The 18,665-nt window shown below is 32.9% G+C and overlaps 1 protein-coding gene across 5 annotated transcripts in view; it reads right to left on the bottom strand.

Moving 5' to 3' along the window:
* The window catches only part of LOC114271799 (uncharacterized), a 206,716-nt gene that overhangs the window by 175,878 nt on the left and 12,173 nt on the right, over nt 1-18,665 (bottom strand). For 4 of the 5 annotated variants that reach the window (XR_014330695.1, XR_014330694.1, XM_082870717.1 and 1 more), the window contains one exon: nt 8,726-8,926. The exons of the other annotated variant lie outside the window; for it this stretch is intronic. Coding sequence is in view for 2 of the 4 variants with exons in the window: in XM_082870717.1 (XP_082726843.1) it covers nt 8,858-8,926 (69 nt within the window). In the remaining 2 variants the exon portion in view is untranslated. Of the gene's footprint in view, nt 1-8,725; nt 8,927-18,665 lie in introns of those variants that run through there. 5 annotated transcript variants of the gene reach the window in all.

An 18,665-nucleotide genomic window follows, 5' to 3' on the forward strand; every position in this document is an offset into this window, starting at 1 on the left:
AAACTTCGAGACAAACATACCTCAAGTGGTGAAAATGGAGAAAGAAGCTCCGAAATCAAATTTTAATCGGTTCAAAGTGAAGAGAATTGAAAGTTTTCGCAAAACAACCTCACGTGGGGCATTGGAAAACGCGTATAAAGCGCAGATCTGAGGGAGAAAATGGTCTAGGGAGCAAAAGGAGGTGATTTCAACAGTGGATGTGTGAGGAAAAGTGTTTTGGAGTTGAGTTCTTAAAGATCCGAGCATGAAAAAAACAAAACTGCCCTAGATTTTGTAAACTGGTCGGCCGACCAGTTTTTCTAGCTGGCCGACCACCCTGTGAGCAAAAACTGGTCAGTGGCTCTCCTAGGTGGTCGTCCATCCCCCCTTGTTGGTCTCCAAGGTCCCTTGGTTCTCCCTGTGTATTTTGGTGATGATTGGAGTCCTCAGCTCTTGAAAAAGTACAAAAAAAGTGCACTTTTCGGCGCGAGATGTCTCCGCGGGAACTTCAATTCAAGTCTTCGACGTGTGGCTCGTCATTACTTGTCAATAGCAAGGTGTATCCTTTTGAGTACATTGCGACCCCTCCGAGAGGTAAATCGGAGGTCGCGTTTGAGTTGCTCTCTTTAAGGCTTGTACTCAGCGTTTTATTTATTCAGCGTTTTATTTACTTAGTGGAATTTGCTCTCTTTTAGTTGCTCTCTTTAAGGCTCGGTGTATCCTTCTTTACTCAGCATTTTATTTCAAACATGCTTTGAAGTTGCACTTGTCTTGCATTGTTATGCACACCACTTGCATTGTTGTGCACATTCCACTGGTATGGTCACGCATCCATACTTAACTTGCGTTGTCACGCATGTTTCGCTTGCATTGCTATGCGCTTTTCCATCAGCATCATGCGTATCCGCGTTCGATATAGCGTTGAACATATGTTACTAACTATGTTGTACCTGTTAAGCGTCTCTCTTTTGCAGGCACGATATTGTATGTACAGTTCATTCGAGGCTGGTGTGACCAGACGATATTGTATGTATGGTTCATTTGAAGTTGGTGCGACCTGATGAACCGGACGGTATTGTATTTTCCGTGTAAGATGTAGCAAGAATTGTATAATTCTCTTACATTCTTACTGCATGAAATGTAGTTTGATTTGCATTCTTGCTTAAAATTGTTGCATTTATTGTGTATATTTGCTTCATTACAGCTTTCTTTGCATGATCATAAGTTATGTTCGGCTTCTCGCATTGTCACTTGCATTTTGCCCCTGCCTGCGGGCACATCTCTTTGATTATCTTGCCTGTTTGTCTAAGTCGTCGGCCTTGTCAAAAATGGGTCGTCTCTGGGCTTTGACATTCACTCCCGTCACTTATGACTTCCGAGTTCTGTCAAAGAGGGGCAACTGTAGACACCCCATTTTTGACCGACCTTAAGACTCACACGTCATTGATTGAGCGCTCAGTGATCGCGCATGTTGTGCTCGTTCTGAAGTTTTGTAGTTTTGGCTGAGAGCCTTACCCCCCGAGCCTCGGAACTTTTTGTGTCTTGACTCGGTCTGCAGACCAGGTCTTGTTTTCTCTTCCCAAAGGGAAGGAGAGGTCTTGTAGACCATCTCCCAGTAGTCGTAGACTATTTTTCGTGGTCATAGACCACTGTTCCCGTTTGGAGACTAGTTTCCGATTTTCAAAATCGTTGGCCGCGCGCCTCGACTCGGGACCGCTTAACATTCTCCGTTTGGCACGATTTTTGGAACACACTGTGTTTCCTCTGTCTAGAGGGAGACTGTGGTCCGGGAGACCACTTTTGTGGCGGTACGCCACTTTTGGTGCTCAACAGCCAGTTTTCGGGGCACCCGGCGCTTTGCCCCCCGAACTCTCGTTTTGAATCCGTGTTGGTTCATTTTTGGCATGAACCTTGTTTTCCTTGTTTGGGAGGTGGTACAGGGGTGGGAGACCACCTTTTCTCCTTGGAGACCACTTTCTCCCCGCCAGCCGGTTTTCTTGTCAAGAAGCTGGTTTTCTTGGTCTTTGGGCCACATTTGCTGGTCTCCCACCACACCACTAGCTTGCTTTCAAAGTGGAAACCACCATTTGCCCTGGCCGACTAGTTTTTACCTAGGAGACCACTTGACCTAGTCGGCCGACCAGGGAAAGTGGTCGACCGACCACCTCTTCTGGTCAACCAGCTTCCTCCTGTTTTGTCTGTCTGAGTGCATGCCAGCTGTGCCAACTGGAAGGCACAGACTGGATCCTCCATACACGTGTATGGAGGATCTTGAGCCTTGTTTTTAGCTTCTTGAAGAAGCTTTGGCTTTGAAACTCCATAAGAGAGGCCTTGCCTCTCCTTATACCAGGTTGAAAAATTGCTCTAAGGCAAAGCTTATATCTCTCTCTTTGTCTCTATACTTTAGGCTTAGAAAACGCTTTCTTCTTGGCCTATTGCACACCACCTCATAACCATACACCTCCACCATCGTTACTGAGTTGCTGGAGGGTTTTGAGAGGTCTCAAAAGTTGGGTTTTGGTTCAGAAAAGTTGCTGGTTTTGCTGAGCTTCAAGGGTAATCACTTTTCATTTTTTTAAGCATTATTTTGATCCTTCTCTTACCCTCATTTGCATGCTTATTTGAGCTTTGTTGTCAACTGAAACAAGGTTCATATTTAAGTGATTTTCATGTTTGTTTAAGGCTCTTTTGGTGTTGGGGGTCATCTACCCTCTTGCATGCTCTATTTAGTCTTGTTTTGAGCCATGGCATGAGACCTTTGTATTGAGCTTTGCTTGGCCCTTTAGCCACTGAAATCCAGCAGATTTTCAATGGTTGGCATGTGGTTTTGAGGGTCAAAATCAGAGAGGGGTGACCCTCTCTCTTTTGGCCTTGTTTGCTTACATTTTTGGCTTTCCAAGGGAGCATATATTTCCACACTTCCTAGCCTTGGTTCAGGCCCGTTCTAGTGACTTTTAGGACCTGCCTAGACTCTGTCTATGGCTGGTTTGGTCACCTTTTGTTTGCCTCTTGCATCTGTAGAGTAATCCCTTTCATGGCTTATCAAAGGAGCGTGTCACTCTTGCATGTATTGGTCTTGTGTCAGTGGGTTTTTGGCCATCATTTGGCATGCCATGACTCTGTTTTTGCTTGGTTTGGTAGTTCTTCACATGCTTCATATGCTTATAGTGTAACTCATGTTCACTAGCTCACAATGCATGTTGTTTTGGCCCTCCATTCTAACATATTTTGGCCATACTTCAAACTGATTTTGTTCATATTTTAGGTTGCCTTAGCTCTGTCTTGAGGCCTCTTGGTCGAAAAATGCTAGCCATGCATACTTGTTGTGTAATAACATTGACTAGCTTTGAGTTTGGAGGTCCCTTGCATGCTTAACTTGAGCTATTTACATGTTTTGGCATTATTGGGCATGATATTTCAGAGCTTATAGGGGTGCTACACTTCCATATTTTCAATGCTTTAATTGCTCTTTAGAGTTGTGCATTTATGCCCTATTTGTGAGCCATTGCATGAGCTTCACTTTTGTGCCTTTCAAGCCATCATCCCAACCCATTTTGCTACTATTTTGGGCCTGCATAAGGTCTGTTTGGGGTTGGTTTCATCATTTGAGCATCGCTTTGCATGCCTATAGTGTAATGCACTTTACTAGTTTCAATGCTTGAGCCATTCAACATGCGTTGTGTGAGTTGTTTGCATGATTCGGAGTCGTTTTGGAGTCGTGTTATATGCCATTTCAGAGCTGGAATATATGCCATTTCAGAGCTGGAATATATGACATTGTACTCCATGTTTAGTCCTTTTAATGCATGTGCGAAGTTGTGTTTTTGTGCCTTAGGCTCGAGGCCATTATATTGTGCGTGCTGGCATGAGTTTTGATGCTTTTTTTTCATCATCTATGGCCACTGATTTGGGTGTGGCTGAGGCCCAGTCATTTTGGTTTAAGTCCATTTTTGCATTGAGTATGCCATTGTATTCCATAGCACTGAGTATGCCACATTGCCGCATGATTGATCATTGCATTGTGCATGCCTTGTTTATCCCATTGTGTATGTTAGTTCTTAGGTGCATTGTGTATGCTAAGTACCACGTGCATTGAATATGCCATTGTTAGTTCATAGCATTGTGTATGCTAGTTGCATGTTTGTATGTCATCCTTTGCATGTTTGCATCACTTAGTTGCATAGCATTTAGGTTGCATACTTAAAGTTGCATTGTGCATGCCATTGTTTGTTGCATTGTGTTTAGGATAGGAGTTAGCCCAAACACGGGAAACGAGGGACGTTTCATACTCGAAGTGATAAAACGTGCCTTGATTCCCGGTCGCCGACACTCTTGACTACACATGATGGAGTTTAGGCATTTATGTGTTCATACGTGCATTCATTCTATATTAAGTTGTGCAATTTGGTTCCTTGGCCATCATGCATCGAGATGCGTGATTGGTGGCCCGAGGGTCGAGGACTACATTCCCTAGAGCTTATGCAATAACAGGGAGAGTGGTCATGCACACATGTGTTGCAAATACCTTGTCATGCCTCTCTCTTTCCCTTTGTTGCAGAAAAACAGAATCTAGGAGAAGAAACTGGTCGGCTGACCAGGTTTTCTGGCAGGCCGACCACCTTCTTTGGTTTCCACCACAAAAGGTGGTCGACAGGTGGTCTCCCATGCCCATAAGATGGTCGGCAGCCTTCCCACAGATTCCTATGGTGGAGTTTCATCTCTCTAGAGCTTTGTGCAAGTTTCTGAGATCAATTGCAAACAAAGGCAAGTTGGGGCATTGCGATGGATTTCCCGACAAGGCGTCTCGAGCATGCATGCATCCTTTATCATTCAAGGCAGAGCTGAGGCAGTCCACATTCATATAGTTTGCATGCTAGTTTAATTGCTTATTTAGTTAGTTTGTTAATTAATTAGAGTTGTGTAATAATTAGCTGTAATTTATTATTCATTTTGGTTGTGTAATAACTAGCTTAATTAGATTAGCTTATATTAGCTAGTTGGTGTTGTATTATTTATTCGGACCCTCCGTCGAGAGGGCACAACTATTGTAATAAGTGTGTGTGTGTGTGTGTGTGTGATGCATGTCTTCCAAACCCATTTCTTTCTCTCTTTTATTTACTAGCTTACGATGGTTAGTTTTAGGGCATGTTTCAATTAGCATCCTTATTCACGCATGTTCGCATTCATTCATCTGTTTTGCATGCACCGGGCTCGGCGCATCATACTAACTGCATTGTATTTCAATTCCGAGTTGAATACGTGTTATCTGTAGCATCTCATATGCCATCTTAGAATAGCCGAGCCTATCTTAGTTACATTTCGTATGTGTTGTATTAGCCATCTTAACATGAACTAGGATCATGCATTGATTACTAACTAGTTTCTGTTTTGGCTCAGAGTACTCGGTGAGTGTTTATGCTTTAGCATCTTGCATGTGTGTGAGTGTTGCCATGATAGCATGCTTGCCATGAGGCTATTTGCTTATCTGATATAACTGCCTGAATGCTTGTGGGTGAAGGTTGGATTATTTGAATTGGAACGATTTATTGAAATCCGTGTTTTAGCCTACTTGCGAGCAGCACCATCAAACCATTTTCAAATAAACAAACATGAAATGTTTTGTTCCAACTCAGGCGATCTAGTCTATACTTGTATGCTGTGTGCATCACATAGTAATCCTAGGCTAATAAACCGGAATAAGAACGCATGTGTTTTCAAAAACTCGATATCATGTTTAGTAGTGGCCTATCTTTGATCGGGCGAGCAGGGGTGCTCATTGCATGACCTTCCCCAATCGTACCCAAGTTCCCAAGCCGAGGCAACTTTGGTGATGAATGACACGTGGCCTTAGGCACGAGTCAGGGTTTCCTAAATTCCCCCAAAATAAAATATTTAGGTGGCAACTCTGTATCTGGCAAAGCAGTCCATGTTTGGCACTTCTTTCTAAAAATCGATTTTTCAAAACGATTTGCTGAATTTGGACTCTTTGGTGATTTATCAATCTTGCATTGCACTTTGCGAGATCAGATTAAGAACCGTGACATTGAGTCTGAATTGTAATAAGCCCAAATGAACAAAACGGAATTTTCCCGGGACGTTCGGGCGCGTCTACAGTGCGCGCGCCACCGTCATTCTGTCTGGCGGGCTGGCCTGGGCCTGGGTTTGGGCTTGTTCGGCCCAATACTAATCTTTTTGGGCCAAAATCATTTAAGTTTATTTTATTTATTTTGAAATAAAATCTGTCCGTTTTTATTTCAAAATTCTGGGTTGAAATTAAATTCAAATTTTGTGATGCACCTCTCTACAAAATTCTGTCCAAACCGAATACAGATTTCAAGTCTGTTTAATTTTCAAATTCAAACAGATTCGGTTATCTGTCCAATTCAAAACCCAACAGGTTCAGTACTTGTTCAAACAGGTTTGCACCTATTTAATTCAAAACCAGCAGCCACCAATCCATCTATAAATAGGCAGCCCTCATTTGATGAATTCATTGATTATTTTTCGTCCATCCTTGCTGCAATTTCATCTCTGCATTTTGCTGCATTTATTCTATTATTTTTCTATGAGAAAGAGTGTATACACCAAGTGTGTTCATTGAACAAATAAATTATTGTGCTGCTTTTATTTGTTGTTGATCATTTCATCCTGGGAAATAGACGTCCACATTCTGAAAGCACCGTGGAGAGGACGAATCTGTCTTAAGGACATAGTGTCGAACACTGGACTTGATCATATTATTATTAGAAGAAATTAATCAAGTAAATTGTTTAATTTATTTTATGTTTTATTTGTTTATTTAAATCATATTTTAATTTTATTTTAGTAACAAAATAAAATATATTTTTATTTATTTAATTTTTTATTTCTAATTTGATTTTTGTAATCAAACATTCTCTCTCCTTTCTTATTATTCTTTGTATTCTGTTTGTCGTTTAGTACCCAAACAGAATTGATTTATTTAAGTACAATAAAGATTGTCCAACATAATTTACTTTATTTATTACTGATGAGCAGAGTGAAACATTTTCTAAATTTAATTAAAAATTATGAAAACGCATGCCATTTACATAATTTATTTGTGTAATAATAATGGGTTGTTTGGTACAACTTATTATAATGAGAAAGTAAAAGTCAATAGCATTTTTTTTTTCTAATTTCTAGATAATTAATCTTTTTTAACTTATTTAAATAGGAGAAAATTATTGAAAAGTCGGAGGGTATAAGAGTTTAAATCCAATAGATATTTTTTGTTGATGGGAGGTCCATTATTTGTAAAATAGTTTAGTGAGAAATCCTTTTGTTAGTTTTGGAGGACATCTTATTTTCAATTTTACCCTTTAATTTATCTGTTGACTTTTTTTTACAATCTGTTTAAATTTATATCTATCTATTCAATTTTTTTTTTCTATCTATTCAATTTTTTTAACTATCTATTTAATTTTTTTCCCTTATCTATTTAAAATTTTACTATCTGTTGAAATTTACCCCTGTCCATGATTAATTGATTTTTTACATCTCTGTTATATCTCTCTCTCTCTCTCTCTCTCTCTCTCTCTCTCTCGAAATTCTCATTTTTAACTTATCTATATGTTAAGATGTGAAATTCTTTTATCTATTCAATTTTTTTTCTTCCCTATTTAAATCTATCTGTCCAAATTTTATTATCTGTTTTTTCACTTATATATTTAAATCTATCTGTTCAAATTTTATTATCTGTACAATTTTTCCTTTGAATTTTATTTGTTGATTTTTTTAATTTGTTCAGAGCTGTTTGAACAGATCTTTTTTAATATGTTTCTCAACAACATTTTTTTTATCTATTGCATCGCAGATTCATATACACCACAGATTTTTTTTTTATCTGTTGCAATATGTTTCTCAACAACATCAACAAGAAGAAAAATCAACAACAACAAAAATTACACACATAAGGACAAGCGAGATAATTTAAGTAACATAAGGACACGCGAAATGATTTAGATAGAATTACGTCAATCAACCCTGACGTTACTTATATAGAAACAAAACTTTGACAAAATAAATATAAATCATTAAAGATTTTTTTCAAGTTGCTTCTCTAAATCACAAAAATTATTAGTTCGTAAAATCTAAAATTACTCCACCCATTACAAATGATTTTTGATTATTTTCAATAAATATAACATGATACGAGAGGAAGGTTCAATAAACCAAGTCTCCATTGAGTCCATTTCTCCCATAGATTTGTTCCATTACAATTTAAATATATAAGAATTTTAGAGATTAAATTTTTTATTTTTAAATGTAAAAATTTTGATATAAAAAATATTTGGACTAATTTCTGTCATCGCAAGGATAGGTACTAACATATTATGTCGAATAGTAAAAAACAAGGTATTTAGCAACAATTTTTTTAAAATGTCACTAATTTGTCCCAAAAAAGTTTTTTTTTTTTTTAGAAAAATTTTGATTCCTAAAAGAAAATAATTCATCATTAATGTCTAAATTTTGTTGACAAAAATATAATAGTGACACTTCTGGCAATAAATATATTTGGTCTTTAAAAAGCGATTTTATCCCTAATTTTTTGTCTTTAAAAATTTAAATTTGTTTGTTTTCAAAGATAAAGGGAGAAATTAGATTAATAGTGAGGTGAGATTTATCAAAATCATGTTTAAAAGAGTAGTTGGACGGGAGTAGTGTTGGAAAGAAGATGGGAAGCTTCTTGATTGCTAGCTTTACTCTATCGTGTATGTGTGGATTGTTTTCAAAATTAAGAATAGATTTATTTATTTCTTTCTTTTGATGAAGAGCAGGACAAGGGGGAAGGTGAATCCTTCCTTGGTTCAATTTGTGGACTTTGTAGAGTCTTTTAAATAGCTAATGGCCAAGGCATCTATGGGGTTCTTGCTCTAGCTTTCTTTGAGACTAGTGGTCTCAATTTTTCCCCATTTTCATATGACACCTGCAACTCCATCCAGGCAATGAAGAATTTGAAGTTAGCTACAGATCAACTAATTGGTTGCAAAAAACACACCTATCAAAGGAAAAATATGATCAACTGTATTGCACTGAATTTTTAGGTTGTAGAGGATATGATATACCCTTGATATGATTTGAAGGGGAAATTGCCACAAGGTTGAGATAGATATATTAATCAGTTTTGATAATTTGATATTTTTATTTTGGAATATGGTCAGAGAAGAGAGGATAGGCTTATTACAATAAAGGTAATAAAAAAAAAAAAGATGTGGGAATTTAACTTAAGGAATTGAGCGTGAGTGCTTTCATAAGTCAACAAATTGTGAAAATTTGATAGGCAGTAATACAGCAAGGGGGTTTACTAAATATTCATCTTTGTCTTAGTGTAGTCCGGAGAGCGAGAGCATCACAAGCAAATGGTGAAGCCTATCGCCATGATGATTAATGAAGTACAGAGCCAACAAGTCTATAATCGCTACAACAATGACCAAAGAAAGTGAATCAGGCTTCTGGCTATAAGAGTGGTGAAACATATTATCATCCATCCTTTACATACAGTAGAATTCAAAACGCATTTGTTTGAGATCTAGATGAGAATGAAAGCCCGTAAGTAGTTAAGTTAGGGAGACCAGTCACATAAGCTCCCTTTAGAGATAGAGGTAGTAAGAGGCACTATCAACCAACATTTGCACAGGCAAATAGTTGGTTTAGACACCATTCTTTAGCAGGTAATGGTTATCATTTTTCAATGCCAGTGACACCAAAAACACATGGATGGAGATGGAGTAGAGGCATTTAAGGTGAAAGGGAAAGAGCTAGCAACCAACACTCAAAAGCTTATTAATGTCCTCTAGATAGACAAGTGCTAAACACATAATTGGATTGATTTTGAAACACCAACACTGAGAGCTTCCAAGCTCTTATTACAACAACACAAGTACCAAATCAGAACCATTAAGCATATGATCTTTGCACATTACTATGCCATGACCAGCTTAGCAGCGAGATCTTTAACAAATTCAACTACAGAGTTTATGTATTTGTGTGGAGCGGGACATCCTCATTTCGCTTCTCTGTACTCTATAATGATTTTGTACACGGGTATTTCCCCTGGGAATGATGTGGTGGATGAGGTTAAAACTCTTGTACAGCTTTAAGCAATCTCCCTCTACTGCTGCCATCTACATTATTTTGTTTTCCTCATCACCTTCTTCTTTTTAGTTCTCCACCTTCCCCTCTTTTTTTCTTTCTTTTTTTCCATCAACATAACAACAATGTGTAAAGTATAGCTACTTTTTAAGGATGAAAAGCAAAGAGGGAAGGACATTTTGATCTAACCAATAATATGTTTCCTTCTGTTGATATTTTTTTCATTCATTCTACACGTATTACAATTTTGAAAATTTTCACTAACTTCAGGTTTTTTATTTATTTATAAAGCATCTCCAATGGTATTTGTTATAATACCATTGTTATTGCTATAATTTGCTAATGAATAGTAGTAATTTGTCAAATTATAGAAATGGTGCTCCAGTGGTACACATGCTATTTTGGCAAATCTCAACAAACTTTCCCTCCAAATTTGTAAGTGTTGTTTGGATTTAGGTTTTTTAGTGTTTTTTTATTTTTATTTTTTGTCTTTTGTGACCTTTTTTTTAATTGTTTGTAAAAAAAATTATATATTTATATTATAACTGACTAGACAAATATAAAAAATATAAAAAAAATTAAATACTAAAAATTACATTGGAACATAAAAATGACAATGCAAATAAAAACTAAAAATTACATTAAAAATAAATGACATTGCAAAATTAAAAAATGCATTCTCCCGTAATTATGCATCAAGAGGCAAGGGAAAATAGTAATTTGAGTTGCTAACATTTGCGGACCACTTGGCAAAAATCCCATTTTTTCGTATTGTGTAATACGTTTTCGTCTAAGGGTCCATATAAGAAATGTCTGTGGTTATTATCAAATGTTCTTTCTTTTTGATCTCATGTTCTTGTCTTTTTATCTCAAGTTCTTTCATCTCATGCAGTGTTTGAATCCTTTTTTCTTCTCTTTCAACTTTTTTCATTTCCTTCTTAGCAAGATGTTGGTATTAGTCTCCAACACATTGCTAAATTTGTGGACTTCAGCTTCACTAACTTGATTTCTCCGAAATAATTCTTTTGCAGCTTTCCTACCCATAGGCCTTTTATCCCTTGCAGAGACACTACCCTCACCGATTAGATTATTACCAGCAGTTGGATTGTTACCAACACTTAGACTGTTGTGGTCTTCGAGAGAAATGTAGTTATCCATAGGGGAATCAAGGGCTACATTAGGAGAAAACGGTGCATGTATCCTTGACTTCACTGTGTTCGTATGAGCTACATCTTGCCACTTAATTAATATTGTTTTGCAAGATTGGCCAACAATATTCAAAAGAAAAATATTTATTCTCATCGTGATGGTATAAAAGTTTTGCTTGAAGCATCTGTATCAATAAAATATTAAATTAATTAATTAGTTAATTTTGATATGATACAGAATAAAAAAACTAACATAATAAATAAAGATGAAATCTTACTACATCAACTTGAGACATCCCACTTGGGGGTAGATTTTCGACTTGCGCTAAACGCCCACGAATTTTGTTACAACATTTCATGATTACACTCCATCGAGATGAGATAGACACTTGTGTTCTTGAGTGATCATTCTATAGCGAGCAATAATTTTTAAAAATTCTTCCCCAAAAATGAGCATGAGGTTATGAATTCCCAACAATTGGGTGTTCAGTAATGTGACACCAAGCTCTATAAATTACCACATCTTCTTGAGTGGTGAATGATTTCCTCTCTTTGTTTTTTATGAAACTTCCATACTGATTGTCTAAAAAATCAAACGAAAAAAAATTATGTACATTGAAAGTTGTGAATTCAAATTGAGATTGGTTGTTTATATTTATAAGGAGTAAAAATATGGCCTTTTTTTTATCCGTTTAATTTATAGCCGTTAAATAGAGTCGTTTCAAACTTTTCTGAATTTGAGAAAGAAAAAGAGTTGTTGCTCAATTTGTGCATTCCAATAACAAAAGAGCACAGTTGGATTAAATAATCCAACTGTGAATCATCTCACTTCAGATGAACCCTCGTCTCTCTCTCTCTCTCTCTCTCTCTCTCTCTATCTATCTCTCTGTCTCTTTCCATTGCCTATGTCTCCCTCTCTCACTATCTTCATCTCTCTCCCTCTCTCTTACCGTCTCCAAACCTTTCCCTTATACTCTCTCCCCCCCCCCCCGGTCTGTCAACTTCTTTATCACCACAACCACCACCATAACCACAAGAACCACCACCACCACAACCAGCAAAACTACCACCACACCCACCGTCGATCTCCAATCCTCAAACCCCCAAATTCTTTGTCCAACCCTCTTCTCCACCACAACCCCGTTTCACAACTCTTTGTTTCTCTGAGATCAACTCTTGGTTTCTTTGTTTCAATCGTCTCTCTCTCTCTCTCTCCATCTTGACTCTAGAATGTTCGGATCAATGAAGATCAGAGAGAGAGACAGAGAGAGAAAGAGAAATCAATGACCCTTGGTGAAAATCAGTCGATGACAACAATCTCATCCACCCTCTCTTCAGATCGCAGAACTGTGAGAAACTGAAACCCTAAACCTTATCTTCGATATGCCTGTGAGAAACCCTAAACCTTTATCTTTGATTTGTCTGTGAGAAATCCTAAACCTTTATCTTCGATTTGTCTGTGAGAAACCGAAACCCTTGAAATCACTTTAAGAAGACTATGAAAACGAAGAAGATGAAGCTGAAGCAACTGCACTGAGCTTCAACCTATTTCTTTAAATCCAAGTATTTATTATTTAAACTCTACTTCAGATTTATTGATTATTGCTTGAGATTACTTGAGATTTGTTTGAGATTGCTTGAATGTTGTTGTTTTAGTGAAATTCTATTTAAAAAAAATTGTTGATTTTTTTTTTTTTTCCAAATGTTAATTCCCAACACTGTTTAAACAAATTGGTGAGTTTTGTTTAAAACAAATTTCGTGAATTTCACAAAATGAAATTATTGATCTATTTTTGTTTGAGTTTATTCTAGAAAAGGGTGAGAAAGGGAGAAAGTGAAGGAAGGAATGAAGAAAATCAGTTGGTTTTGGGTGAGCTAGCAGATTTTTCATTTGCCAAAGTTGTTGTCAAACTTGGCAACAACTTTGGCATTTGCCATTTTTAAGAGCTGCTATATCTCACCATTGGAGAACCCATTTTTCCTCAAAACTGCTATATTATAATTTTGGCAGCTCTAATGGCAAACCATTGGAGATGCTCTTACTTGCAATAATTTTTCCAAACAATGCTTACTTTGAAATGACATACAATCAAGCATTGCAAGGGGTGCAAGTCCTTTCATATTAGTGGAAGTCCTTTTCATGTATGATATAAAGGGAAATAAGGTCTCGTTTGGCAACATTATATTTTAATTTAAAAGTCAAAAAGTTATTAAAAAAGTTAAAAATTCAACAAATTATATAAAAAATTCAAAGATTTTCTTTTCTATTTACTTTTTACACATCTTTTCGTAAAAAAAAAAAATTACTAAAATAATTTGTTCTCAAACGAGGCCTAAGTGTATAGTGATACAGTAAAAAAAAATTACAAATCATTAGAAAGTATATGATATTTTAATTATTAAAATATATAAAAAAATTTCCTCTTACCACTCTACTCTACTGTTATTCCTCTGTATCAATTTTTGTACTCCTTCCGTCCGAAAATATTAACCGTTTATTTTATTTTTTATTATTCCAAAATACTAGTCCCTTTTCAAAAATGAAGGACTAAAATAATATGATTTCCTATTTTTCTTTTTTTATAAACAAAAAAATTCATTAACAACATAAAAAATACAATCATGACAATTGATATTCTTAAAAAATATATATTATCAAAGGATATTTTAAAAAATTAATATTTTTAAAGTATAATAATTATATTATTAAAGAAGTTAAATTTTCTAAAAAATATTCAGTGTGTTTGGTTTCAATTTTCTGAATTCAGTTTTCTAAAAACTGGATTTTTTATTTTTAGTTTTCAGTGAATATTTTTAAAATTTTAAGAATTTTTTTTTTACTTTTTTAGATGTTCCTTACTTAGATATATCTAGAAATGAAATAGTTGTAAAAAAATATTTTACAAAATAAGTAAATACGCAAAAATACAATATATATATATATATATATATATATATATATACGGAAGAATTTAGTGGATTTTTAAAATATTTTTTCACAAAAATTATACTTTTTGAGTATATTTATGTTAGGTGCGTCCAAAAATTTTTAAAAAAAAATTTGCTTAAAAGATTTTTAAAAAATCAATAAAAATAAAAAAAAATATGAAAAATAAAAAAAGTGAAGCACCAATAAATCTCAAAATGTGATCTTGTGAACGGCTTAGTCCTCTTCTTTTTCGTTTTTTTTTTATAAATCTAAAGGTCCCATTAAAGTGAAAATTACATAAAAGAATATTCACCTACATGTTTGGGTTTAATTTTTAGGGATAAAAGTGATTTTTTCAAAATGTAAAATTACACATTTAGGCAATTTGCACTATAAAAGTTTTGGATTTTCCCTCAGTTTAGAACAAATCACACATTACGAACAAAAACTTAAACTCTAATGTAATACTCCAATAACGTAACACTTCAACGTAACACAATAAAAAACTCATCGGTGTACTTTTCTCAATTGGTACAACGTAGCACTCAAAAAAAAATTCTTTGGTATATTTTTCCCAAACATAACTCTCCAAAAAAAAATATTTTTAAAAAATTAGTTTCTTTGTATACTTTTACCAAACGTAATACTTCAATCAGTGTAATCTCAAATGTAACACTCTAATATAATATATTTCAATGTAACACAAAAAATACTAAAAAACACCCTTAGTGTACTTTTTTTCAAACGTAATACTCACAGTTTGAAATTATACATTTGTTTAAAACTTACTAAGGAATATTTGTACTCCTTTCGAAATAGTTTGAAGAATCTCACATTCTTTTTTTTTTTTAAAGTGTTACATTTGAGTGTTACATTTAGAAAATGTAACTAAGAAGTTTTTTTTTGTTACATTGAAGCATTACGTTTGGGAAAAGTAGACCAAAAAGTTTTTTGTGTGTTACATTAAAGTATTACACTAATAAATTTTTTTAGAATGTTATATTGAAATGTTACGTCTGGAAAAAGTGCACTAACGATTTTTTTTTGTATTACATTAGAATGTTACACAAAAGAGTTTTTGTGTGTTATATTAGAGTGTTATATTAAGGAGATTTTTTTAAGTATTATATTAGAGTGTTACATTTAAAAAAAGTACATCAAGAAGTTGTTTTGTATGTTACATTAGAGTGTTTCACTAAGGAGTTTGTGTGTTACATTAAGGAGTTTTTTGTGTGTTATGTTAAAGTGTTACGTTTGGGAAAAATACGTTAAGAAATTTTTTATGTGTGTTACATTAGAATGTTGCAATAAGAAAAAAAAATTGTGTGTTACTTTAAAGTGTTACACAAAGGAATTTTTTTAGAGTGTTATATTGGAGTGTTACATTTGGAAAAAAGTACAATAAAGAGTTTTTTTATGAATTACATTAGTATTATGTCTGGATGTTAATTAATGTCAAAGTTATAATATCAACGTTACAATAGGGACGAACACCACAACAATAACACCACAAACGGGATAACATCATACACCAACAAATCACTCCACTAAATCCCAAAAGAAAAATATATAGAAATGTAAAAATTTACCTTACTCACACACGCCCAATATTAGAAAAAAAAAAAATCCAAACAAAATCACACACAAGAGCAAACTAATAAACTTTCAAACCCCCAAATCAAAAAAAATATAACATATCCAAAATAAAAGTGACTAATTGGTTTGAAAGAAAACTTCTAAGACTAAATGGAATAACATTTCTCCAAATGAGATTTATGAATAATTTTTTCAAATAAAAAAATAAAATATTTTTAAAAATATTTTTAAAAAATTAAAAATAAACATAGTGACTATTATTTTGAAACGAAAGGAGTGATAATTATTGTGACACTACCCTATTATTATCCCAATGAATCATGCCAAACCAATAATTGGCTCATCTTTTTACGGGTCTAATGTCACTATTGTGCATCAAGCACAACAGTGATTGTTGTTCAACCTGTGGGACTTATTTTGAGTCTTATTTTGATGACTCAAATCGTTTAAATTTTAAAAAATATCAAGAATAATATATTTGTAAAAAATCAAGTTGATCAGATATTAATAACTTCTTTATCAAATAATATTTATATTTAATTTGATACATACATATTCATTTTTTTAATATAAAAATGTTATTTGATAAACAAGTTATTGATATCTGATTAATTTAATTTTTTACAAGTATTATGTTCTCAATATTCTTTAAAATTTGAATGATTCAAACATCAAAATAGGATTCAAAATTAGTCTTACCGATTACACAACAATCACACTGGACCCTCTTTCTACACGTCTCATCGCCTATAGTATAAATTTTTGTAATTATTGTGATACTATCCTATTATTATCCCAATAAATCATGCCAGACGAATAATTGACTCATCTTTCTATGTAATTATTGTGACACTATTTAATTTGTTTAGTTTGAATTTTCAAAATTTAATTTTTCAAAATTTGAAATTTTTTAAATTTTTTTTTGTATTTTTGTACTTTTATTGATTTTTTTAATATTTTAAATAATTTTTAAAATATTTAGATATACTTAACATAAATACACTTAAAAAATATAATATTTGTGAATTTTTTTTAAAGAAAATTTAATAAATATCAAAAATATAAAAAAAAATACGAGAATTTAATATATATTTTTTTTATATTTATTAATTTTTTAAAATATTTGTTTATAAATATTTTACTTTTTGATACATCTAATTAAATAAAACAATTACATATAATTTTAAAAATATACACTAAAAATAAAAAAAATTAATTTTTAAAAATTTAAATTCAAAAAATTAAAATCAAACACAATTATTATCCCAATGAACCATGCCAGACCAATAATTAACTCATCTTTCCATACGTCTCATCAGAATAGATATGATCACCAGGATATTTTCAATGCATTACTATTGAGGTTTTGAAAAGTTATTATAATAAAAAATTTTATAATTTTAATTATTAATATTTATAAAATTTATAATTTTTTTAATTTTTTTTGCACACCACTGGTGTGTAATTCCTCTTTTTTAAATATATTTTTAAAAATTTGTATGCAAACTTTGTGATCACTAATTTTTCTTCAAAATTACGAATAAATGGATTATTTTAAAAATAATTTCACTAAAAATAGAATTCTTTTTATACAATTCTGATATACAAAAAAAGACTTGCCCTATATATATACAAAAAACTTGCACCAGTATGAATATGAAACTATTTTTTCACTATCCAATTAAAATATAATTTTTTCTTATTTTTAAATCAAAATTTCTACCATTCCACAAATTAATTGAAAATGATTGGACTATCCAATCCTATCCTATAGGTCCAGCACATGACATACTTTAATATTCCATCTGGTTATATTTTGAAGAAATATCAATCAGTGGATTTTAAAAAATATAATTACAAATCAGTAGAAAATTTTATAAATATTAATAATTATAATTATAAAAAATTTCATGATTTTGTAATAAGTTTTTGCTGTTACCACTGGAGGGTAATAACCCCCTTATATTTTTGGTTTATATGTATAGATTATTCTTTTAAGAAATTAATTTAATATTCTCAAAATTATTTTTGTTATTTAATTTTTAATAAAGCAAGCAATTATTGGATCAATTCAATTATTTTTTAGCGAATAATCTACATATAGCTACAAAATGAGCAAATAGAATGATTAAAGCAAACTCTGTGAGAAAGCCCCAATGTAAGAAATAACTGGTCTAATTCTTATATAAAATTGAAAGAATTGATTTTTTTTTTTTATATTTAAATTATCGATGTCACATTATTATAAATTGATTATTTTTTCTATATATCAAAACTTTACTTGCCTACCTTTTCCTCTTTTGCTTCATCTATTTATGAATCAAAATGGGTAGTCACCTTAAAATTCCTATCAATTTTTCCCCAAATATTACCATAAGTATGAGTCTTACATTCATATGAGTACTTAGTAAAAATTTTAATAAAAAAATTTATATCTCTAATATTCTTGTTAGAAAAAATCTATTAACTCAGACTTATTCATTCAAAATTTTCTAAATAAATAATTATAAGATAGAAATTAATTTATATAATGTGAGATTTATATAGAACATATAAGGGATGATAGAGATAAATTTCCGAATAATTTTATGAGAGTGACTGTCCCTGTTAATGGATAGCTCTATCAAGATGGGAATGAGTAATGATTAATTCATGTTTCCTAACCACCGGGGTATTTCTGATGTGTCGGCTGAGCCCGTTACGTTTAAAGCAAACTAATGGGAAAGGTAGGTAGTCCAATTGAATTTAAAGAAAATATCATATTTTTAAAGAATTATTTTAAATTTTAATAAATTTATAAATATTAATAGTTATTGAAGCCAATTGGATTAGGAAAAATGCTTTGGAACTCTAATTCTCAAGCTCTAAAACTAGCTCTAATGAATTGGTAGTGGGCTCCA

The sequence above is a fragment of the Camellia sinensis genome, chromosome 5 (genome assembly GCF_055761805.1).
Source record: "Camellia sinensis isolate YWXY chromosome 5, ASM5576180v1, whole genome shotgun sequence".
In the NCBI taxonomy this organism is placed as follows: Eukaryota; Viridiplantae; Streptophyta; class Magnoliopsida; order Ericales; family Theaceae; genus Camellia; species Camellia sinensis.